Consider the following 10,000-nt stretch of genomic DNA (forward strand, 5'->3'; position numbering starts at 1 on the left):
ACTGCTACTGCTACTGCTACTACTACTGCTACTACTACTACTACTGCTACTGCTACTGCTTCTACTACTGCTACTGCTACTGCTACTATTACTACTAAAACTACTATTACTATTACTGGTAATAATGATGATGATGTTTATGATTTGGCAGACTAGCATAATTTGAAACTTTTATTATAGGCTAAAGTAGATATAATTGTCGTTCTCATGCATTTCGGAGAACAACTTTACAGAAGACCTGTTCGCCATCAGCGTCGTGTAAGCAAACATCTGATGTCCCTTGGCGTTCAAATGGTCATCGGGGCGCATCCACATGTACTCCAGCCTCACTGTCTCGACGACAACAAAATTGTGGCTTACAGTCTTGGTAATTTTTTGTTCTACCCTAAACAACCTCCCAGTGGAATTCTACCAGTAAGGCAACACTATGTTTAGTCTCCTTCGAAGCCGTTTTTAGGCTCGTCACGAGCGTTGCGTGCCGAGCGTTGGGTGACGAGCCTAAAAACGGCTGCGTAGGAGACTACACTATGTTATAACTAAAGAAAAGATTGTAACTTTTGAACCTTCGCCTTATGTAAGGAGATCCAAGACAGTCTTCCACGCCGTGGATCCCGGATTCCTGGGACTGGATTCCGGATTCTTTGCCAGTGGAAATTGGATTCCAGATTCCAATCGTTAGTCGGCTTTCGGATTTTGGATTCCGAAGTCCAAGATTCCAGATTCTACAAGCACATTATTGAATGCCGGATTCCAAAAGCAAAAAATTTTCTGGGAATCCGGAATCTGGAATCCGAAATCCGGATTCTCTTACAAAGGGCGATAGCCTAATACATGTATTCTTCTACCTCACGACCATTTGCTGGTTTGCAGTTGGCCTCAAGGAAGCCATGTTGACTGAGGCGAACAAAAGCGTTTCTTTTATCTTCCGTACTTTACGCATGCGCAGGTGGGCGCTCGTGGTATGAGAAGTATGCTGAATTGACTGCTCTGTTCGGATTTCAAGGCTTCCAATCTCTCGCTTCGTAAATTCCTGGTAAATGTACTGTACATTTTTAAAAAAATGTATTAAAATTGGGCCGTTCCGGTAAGTAACATACAGTCTACACAGTCCAAGTAGCTCGGACAGATTTAAACTCACGGGCTTAAATGAGTCCTAGCGTTGCGTGGAATAGGCTTTCGATCAGACGCTGTTTTGGCTTAAATTGATGTGCTCAAATGGCTCCAGGAGAGGCTGAATTAGCCTCTGTCTTCCAGGGCTAAATTTACACTTTGGGACTGAGATAGTTCTTTTCAATGTACAGTCGAAGCTCCTGTAAGCGACCACCCAAAATGCAAAGACTCAGTGGTCGCTTACAGGAGGTGGTCTCTTACAAGAATCGAACCACAGCGGGCCTCTTCCAAGAAGAGGTCTGGGCAGATCCACTTTATGGTAGATAATAAATTGCATACAATTTCTAAGTTACGCCATGTGTAGGTTCTTGTTGTTACTAAAGTTCTTCATATTTTCTAGGTAGCAAAGTCAACACAGAACATAGAAATCAGAGAATGGGTTAAGTGGTCGCTTACAAGAAGTTAAAAACAATAGAAAATCATTAAACTTTCAGGCTCAAAAAGTGGTCGCGGCCGCCTACAGGAGGTGGTCGTTTACTAGAGGTTCCAATTGTAAGGCTTTGAATGGGAAAGTTTTGGTGTTTAAGATAAGTAGTGGTCACCCTGTATATTACGGTCACCGGACAACGTCACAAATTGTCAGTTGCCTTATATATTCAGTTTCTGCAAAGCTAACCTGTGTATAGCGGTCACTCTGTATATAACAGTCACCTTACCAATTCCCAAGGGTGATCATTGTACACAGGTTTGACTGTACCATCATCAGGGTTATTATCAGTTAAACATCAATACGTACAAATTATCGTTTGGAATATCAAATTATGATACCCACTCACTGAGATCCCGCTAGGTTTAGATGCTGACAAATTACTGTTTACTAACCAGTCTTTGTTCTTATACAGAGTGTGTACGGAAGACTTGGGGTGAAATCTGACCAGAATCTCATTGACGCCTTTGAACATTTTGTTTTGGAAGATTGCGAAGACATAAAGATGTCTCGGATGCTGAAAGCAACTTTATCAAGGTGCACACAATACAGCAATACACAATATTCTTTTTTAGTATATACATGTATACGGGGCAAGGGTGGCGCAGTGCACGAGGAGCCGCATGCAGTAAAATTTCTGTCCCGTAATTTAATCAGTTAAATCATCAAAGTTGACAGGTCTTTCTGATGATCAAAGCGACCGTTCGGTTTACCATTTACATCTTCAGTGCGAAGACTGTCACGGGAACATTATTACCTTCAGGATAATTTCTTACCATAACAGTGGTAGGTCGCGCGCGTCTGGTCGGTTTCGAAGAACGTGATCGTGACTGTTATTTTCATTCAGTGACTGTGCGCGTTGATATGCCAACGTTTAACACAGACTGCAACATTGAATTTTTGTTATAAAGCAAAGAAGCTGCTGAGTAGAAACTAAACCGTCCCAGACCTATTCCGTTTCATTCGTGTACTTTCATTTTGATGGGGTCTGTATGATGAATTTACTTCTGCCTTCTAATCAGGCACGTAAACAACATAGAGATAAAACATTTCATTTTGCTTTTGTGGAGTAAATTCATCTTAAAAAAGTTAAACTAGTGGACCACTTTCTCCGCGTACTTGTAAAAATAGGCATTTAATATGTCGTGCTACAGTGCGAAAATCTTCTTGTCGTGGATTAGATTTCAGAGTACATATTGTTAATCTTCATTTCGCGCCAGAATAAATTAGTTTGCGCGCAAAGGGCTTCTAAAAAAAATCACAAGGTTTGTCCCTCTTCGAGTCCACCTTCTGGAGATACGCCGGCATGGTAGCTGGAATACATTGCCGAGGCGAAGATCTGGCATTTTTTCCTCCTCGTCTTTTTTTCCCCGCGACGTTTGTTTATATTTGTAGTGAGAATGCCGTGCATATCGGTGGATTTTACTTCAGTCAAGCTGCTTCAGTTCCTGCGGCTTGCTACTCATCATAAAGAAGAGTGTCGGAATCGCTTTGCTCGCCTTTAACAGATTTGTTGTCGAATGCAAGGTAAAAGAACGGACTACTGTAAGGTAAGAATTGAAGTTTAAATTTGTTTCTCGGCGAAAAATAGTGCATACAACTCGTGAAACCTGTGAGTATTACCTCTGTTTAATATACCGGATGTCATGCGATGACCCCTCGCTTTTACGATGGATAAGACGGATACAAACAATAATTTCTTTCGCAACGTTTAGTATAATTTACTTAATATAGAGATCATCTGAGGACGATTTTTCGTTATATATGCTTCATTTCTTGGCTTATTCCGGCTACGTGCGAAAAATTAGATGACAATGTTTGTGTGCTATAATTATACTGATAATTTCTTGCACCTTGAAACTCATGAAAGCCAAACTTGTTTAACCCTAGCAAAAACCTCTTTTAATGGAGGAACTCAACCTGATAGTTGCACTAAAATCTAATAATTGTTACTGCGTTTGCATGCTCTCTGTAACCCCGTGGGTAGAACATACCTCATGGTTACATTAATAATAATCACTGCATTTGCTCTCTGTAACCTCGTGGGTAGAACATACCTGAAGGTTACGTTAATAATAATCATTGCACTTTCTCTTTGTAACCTCGTTAGCCTGCGAGCAAGCTCTCCTATTTGGGTAAGCGAAGTGAGCCTCGCGAGAACGCGCGAGCGAGGAGGCCGAGATCTGTAAAGCATTTCAGGATCGCTTGACTTTTCTAAATCGACTTATGATAGTTTACATTAACTGGAATATTTCGATTTTTTGAAATTTACTAAGAATATAGAACTGCCGGCCATTTAGTATTTTGAAAAACTTGACCGGCAGTCGAACTGCAAAAATTTCTAAGTGTCACAAAACATGATTTCCTCCTCTGAGCCCAGCGCAAATCAAACACTAGACTTGAGATCTGTAAAGCATTTCAGGATCGCTTGACTTTTCTGAATCGACATATGATAGTTAAGATTAGCTGGAATCTTTCGATTTTGTGAAATTTACTGAGAATATAGAACTGCCGGCCATTTAGTATTTTGAAAACCTTGACGGGCTACCGGCCATATAGCCACAGCGTATGAAATAACTGAGATAGTACGCGTGATCTGATTGGTCAAAAACCTATGGTTTATTAAACCGGTAAAGCCATAGAAAAAGGCATCCGGACCACGAGCCATAAACAAAACCGGCTATTGATCTGCAAACAACGATTTTAGAAAGGCTGAAAACAGAACAAGTTACTTACCCAGCCCTTCTTAATATTAAAAGCGTTGGTTTCCACATTTTATTGCTGTGCGTCACAATTCGCTACTGCCATACGGTGTTAGAAGTTATAGAATACAAAGCTGGAAAACAGTTTACATTTCACGACGAAGCCAAATCGCAGAGAAAGACAACAACTGTGTGAATTTCTGGTGTAGAAAGTCTCTAGGAAAACTTGACCACTTGCCAACCAGCAACAAAACGGATAGTTTTAGCATTCTTGATTTATTTTATGTCAAAATTAAATTCCTTAATGAAAGAACTTGTTCCAAAAAGAGATCTCTGATCAAGATATGGTACAAAATCGGCCGCTGTAGGTTTTAAACAAGCTGCCAAGGATGATGAAAGATGTCAGAGTTTCGGGCTGGTTTTTTCCAACATTTGGACAAATTATTCGGTGATATCGATGCCATAACCTACCTCATGAACCACCTGACTTCACGAATCGACAAATATTAACGCTAATATGTGGCTACGGCAAAGAAACCTTTCTCCACCAGTGACATATTTCCATCGGTCGCTGTACGTGCATACAAAGTTACATGCGACAATTTCGCAAATGCAGCCACGTCGTTACCGCAGGATTTCTTGATCATAATAAAGTCCAGAAAACAGATCTTAAACCACTGCTTTTTATTTTGTAAAAAGTGAATGAAGTCCTCCATTACAATAGCTGTCAGTTCCGTCTGTAATAACGAAATTCTTACGGATCGAGTCAACAAAATACGGCTGCGTACAGTCTGATGTTCAATTAATTTCTACTGTAGTAAACAAACCGTGAAGGTATTCTTTCAATGTACGTTCGCATGAATATGTGTTGACTTTTCCTGTTAAACAGCTTGTTGTTCAAAGAAAACAAAATTCAGAACAATACTAAGCCTTTGGGATTTCAACTATTATTTGAAAGATTTTTATCTATTTCTTTTTTTTCTACGTCTTTTTTTAAAGGCCCCAAATTTGACGCTATCTGCACTAAAATAAAAACTTTTGCAACAAATTAAGAAGTATTTTCGCTTTCCTAAACCCAACTTTAAAAATGCCCCTGAATGAATAGTGATAAACAAGGTAATTAGTAGCGTTGAGCATTAAATGAGTTCATAATATACTTGAGAACCTGAAGAGGTCTTGATTGGATTGGAAGAAGAATAGGACTGATAAGCATCATATTTTTGTGTTCAGAGGCAAAGGTGTGGTGGTACACAAATTATAGTCAGTTCCCTCAGGTTCCGGGACATTTCCGAGTTCCCCCTGGCCTCTGTATCAAACCGAGGTTAAGTCCTCAACCTTTGATATGGAAATGATTTTTCATTTTCATGCAAATACAATTTATTTTCACAAGAAAGGTTCTGCACTTGGCCTCATTTTGAAAGTTAAGTTTTTTGGAACTCGGAAGTGACCTATTGCAAAATTCGCCACTTTAGAATCGAGGAAACCGAGTTAACTTTCGCAAAGACTTCTGGGATTGTTTCTGGGGACAGGGAAAGAAAATGGCCAATAGCTGACCGGTGCGTCCCCAGTAACAATCGCAGAAACAATTACGGGACTCATTTCGGCTCTAGTTCCCTTCTCGCTTCATAAGGTGGCAAATTGGGGCTGGCTCCAAGCCAAAACTAGAGAGTTCATGTTATTAGGGGGCTTCAATGTAGATAATACAGAATAAAGGACCATTCTGTCTCGATACAGGTAAATCTTTTAGTTTCCTTTAAGTTCCTAAATGTCCTTACATGTATGTCACTTACACAGGCAATCAGTGACTATTCTATTAACTATTATTATTATTCATTCAAAATATTTCCCCAATTCTGATTGGCTAAAAGCACACGCATAATTCACCATAACCAGTTACTGGTGACCAAATTTGGAAGAATTTTGTGTTGAACGAGGAAATGACGTCAAAAAATGCTGCCTTCTACAGGTTAATGCACCTTTAACCGAGAAGATCTGGGGACGAGATGTAAAAACTGGTAAAAACTAAAATGGGGGACGCTTCACCCGTTTCAAGAGTAAGAACTACAGCTGGAACTAGGCAAAATAATGGCGAAAAACATAGCAAAAACAGCAAGAAGACAACTCGGAGGGCAACATCTGCTATTTGGAGAATATTTACGGAGCTGGAAAACTATCGAAGATAAACTTAACATCGGTGCAGGTAAGCTTGTTTTAGCTATGTTTTTAAACTAGGAATTATTTTGAATGAATAATAAAACAATTATTGAATTCGGGTTTCATATCATATAAAGAATTATGGAGATCTCGGAGGGTGTTATCCGCCTCGGCCTACGGCCTCCATTGATCCTCGATCTCCATAATTCTTCATAAAGCTTCATAAGACACTTAGCCTCACTTATTGATTGTTAAATAACTGGTGTTATCTAGTATCCGGAACCATAAATGGGTTAGGAGACCGTAACAGGGTACCTTTTCCATTAATGGGGTAAGTTAATGCCATTGAAATGGTTAAAAGTACAACTTTTTTCTGCACAAATTTCACAACCTCGTGTGACACACGCGCGCAATTTTTGCTTAGAAGCCGAGTTAAAAATAATAGAGAAAAAGATTATTCCATTTTTGTCATCATAACCTCTTCCAAATTTAAGTATTTGACAAAAAGGACTCTGAATGTGTGGACTGGAATATGAATTTGATCATGATGTAATCACAGTAGTGAGAGAGGTAAGAAAAGAAAAGACTCCTGTGGGGAAAAGGGGTGCAGAAAGCTAGTTAAAAGCAACAACAAATAATTGCCTCTTTAATAGTGCCTAGATCCTTGTATTACAGCTAGATAGCTTGAGCCCGCTCGTTTCAACACCCTATGACGGGTAGGCACTGGTGGCAAAGTCCATATCCATTTTTGCGTAAATTGCATGAAAGGACTGAGATAACTACTGAATGCATGTGGCAGAGTTATTTTCACGGGTTGTTTCTTCAAGCGACAAAAATTAAGCGAGATCTTCGAGCTTACAACTTCTACCTATTTTCAAATACAGGGCGTAGATTAATAAATTAGTGTTAACAGTGCAAGGTTCTAGGGATTGACACGGTTAACTGGGATTATGTGGCGAAATTTAATAACAAATCATCAGTGACAAATTTTAAAGCTGCAAATTATTCTGCGTTGGTTAATCCTGAGTATTTTAAGCTGTAGTTTCCTAGCTTTGAAGTTACGTTTTGAATAAGTGATTGATTGTTAAGTCTGAAATGGAGATTTCAATATTCATGAAAGTATAGTAACAATAACGTGCATAGCTTCTGGTGTTAATTCAGGTGAGCCCTTATTATTAGTTACTGGAATCTTCTCAGGATACCTATTATTAGTCGAGTCCGAACGATCAAGCACCTTGAACTGCGATTGCCTGTCGCAGAAGAACAAAATTGGTTGTTTTTTGGTAGACTGCGAGCAGTCTCTTTTTTTCTTCAGATTTAGTAAGGGAAGTGTTGAGCGGCGAAGCCGCGAGACGCGAGAAACAAGGGCGGTACCTCTCCCGTCTCGCGCCTTCAGTCAGGCGCGTGGTCATTTGCGTGTCTCAGGCGTTTTGCTCGACGGACCAAGAAAAAAGAGAGACTGCTCGTAGTCTAGTTTTTTCTTGTCGCTTAAAGTAATTAGGGTTTTCTTCATTTAGCTGACAGGTACAACTTAGTTTATGTTCCGAGTTTTTCTATATATTATGCATAAGCGCTTTTAAGAGATTTTTTTTAAATCAATATTCATCCGGGGGCATCCAATTAAGCAATGGATAAAATTTAACCGAGGGTTAGTTTCGAACGCCGGTTAGCGTTAACCAAGGATCAAATTTCTTCTCACCATGCTTTAAATTGAACGTACCTCGTTACGAGTGTTAACCTCTTAACCATCGGTTAAAATGACATGTGCCAAAATCATTGAAACTACATGGCAGTTGATTTGCTTTTTCGCTTCATTTTGTTGGTGGTTGTGTTTGTTGGTGATCCGAAATATATCGGACCCGACTACAATTCGGACCGGATTTGTTATCGTGTTCGATTAAACGAAATCGGGTCCGAGTTGATATTCGGGTCCGATTGAAAAAAATCGGACCCGATTACCCAGAAACCGGTAAACATCCGATTTTTTTTTCTTCCTGAGACCTGGCCACAGTTGCTCGAAAGATGGTTAACTCTTAACCACAATGGTTAAAGCCCTGAGCCCGTTCGTTTCAACACCCTATGACGGGTAGGCACTGGTGGCAAAGTCCATACCATTTTTGCGTAAATTGCATGAAAGGACTGAGCTAACTATGTGTGTGGCAGAGTTATTTTCACTTGTTGGTTCTCCAAGCGCCAAAAATTAAGTGAGATCTTTGAGCTTGCAACTTCCTCCTATTTTCAAGTACAGGGCGTAGATAAATAAATTAATGTTAACAGTGCAAGGTTCTTGGACGGTTAAATGGGATTTTGTGACGAAGTCAGTGATAAATTTTAAAGCTGCAAATTATTCCGCGTTGGTTAATCCTGAGTATTTTGAGCGTTACGTTTTGATAAACAAATATTTCAGCTTTTTGAATAAGAGATTGACTGTTAAGTCTGAAATGGAGATTTCAGTATTTATGTTAGTATCAATAACGTACATAGCTTCTGGTGTTAATTCAGGTGAGCCCTTATTATTAGTTTCTGGAATTTTCTCAGCATACCTACTATTAGTCTTTAAAAATCCGACTGAGTCCGAACGATCAAGCACCTTGAACTTTGATCGCCTGTTGCAGAAGAACAAAATTGGTTGTTTTTTGGTGTTGCTTAAGATTACCCAGAAACCGATAAACATCCGATTTTTTGCTTTCTGAGACCTGGCCACGGTTGCTCGAAAGATGGTTAACTCTTAACCACAATGGTTAAAGCCCTGAGCCCGTTCGTTTCAGCACCCTATGACGGGTAGGCACTGGTGGCATAGTCCATATCCATTTTCGCGTAAATTGCATGAAAGGACTGAGCTAACTATGTATGTGGCAGAGTTATTTTCACGTGTTGTTTCTTCAAGCGACAAAAATTAAGTGAGACATTTGAGCTTGCAACTTCTACGTACTTTCAAGTACAGGGCGTAGATAAACAAGTGTTAACAGTGCAAGGTTCTTGGACGGTTAAATGAGATTGTGTGGCGAAATTCAATAACAAATCATCAGTGATAAATTTTAAAGCTTCCAATTTTTCCGCGTTGGTTAATCCTGAGTATTTTGAGCGTTACGTTCTGATAAAAAAAATATTTATAAGCTATTTGAATAAGAGATTGACTGCTAAGTCTGAAATGGAGATTTCAGTATTTATGTTAGTATCAATAACGTACATAGCTTCTAGTGTTAATTCAGGTGAGCCCTTATTATTAGTTTCTGGAATTTTCTCAGCATACCTACTATTAGTCTTTAAAAATCCGACTGAGTCCGAACGATTAAGCACCTTGAACTTTGATCGCCTGTTGCAGAAGAACAAAATTGGTTCTTTTTGGTGTTGCTTAAAGTAATTAGGGTTTTCTTCATTTAGCTGACAGATACAAGTTAGTTCATGTTCCGAGTTTTCAACTGAATAAATTATATGTGCTTTTAAGATTTTTTTTAAATCAACATTTATCCAGGGGCATCCAATTTAGCAGAGCTAGTTTAAATGGAGCCCTTAGTGAACTTAGTTTTTATTCCTGATTCTTGAT

At 39.3% G+C, this 10,000-nt stretch overlaps 1 protein-coding gene across 1 annotated transcript in view; it reads left to right on the top strand.

The window, feature by feature from the left end:
• Positions 1–10,000, top strand: part of LOC140934480 (uncharacterized) — a gene marked incomplete at its 5' end in the record, with an annotated part of 14,983 nt that overhangs the window by 4,261 nt on the left and 722 nt on the right. The window contains 3 exons of the mRNA XM_073384098.1: positions 181–414; positions 2,013–2,134; positions 8,861–8,955. Of these exons, the coding sequence (XP_073240199.1) occupies positions 181–414; positions 2,013–2,134; positions 8,861–8,955 (451 nt within the window). The remainder of the gene's footprint in view (positions 1–180; positions 415–2,012; positions 2,135–8,860; positions 8,956–10,000) is intronic.

This window comes from Porites lutea, chromosome 4 (genome assembly GCF_958299795.1).
Source record: "Porites lutea chromosome 4, jaPorLute2.1, whole genome shotgun sequence".
Lineage (NCBI taxonomy): Eukaryota > Metazoa > Cnidaria > Anthozoa > Scleractinia > Poritidae > Porites > Porites lutea.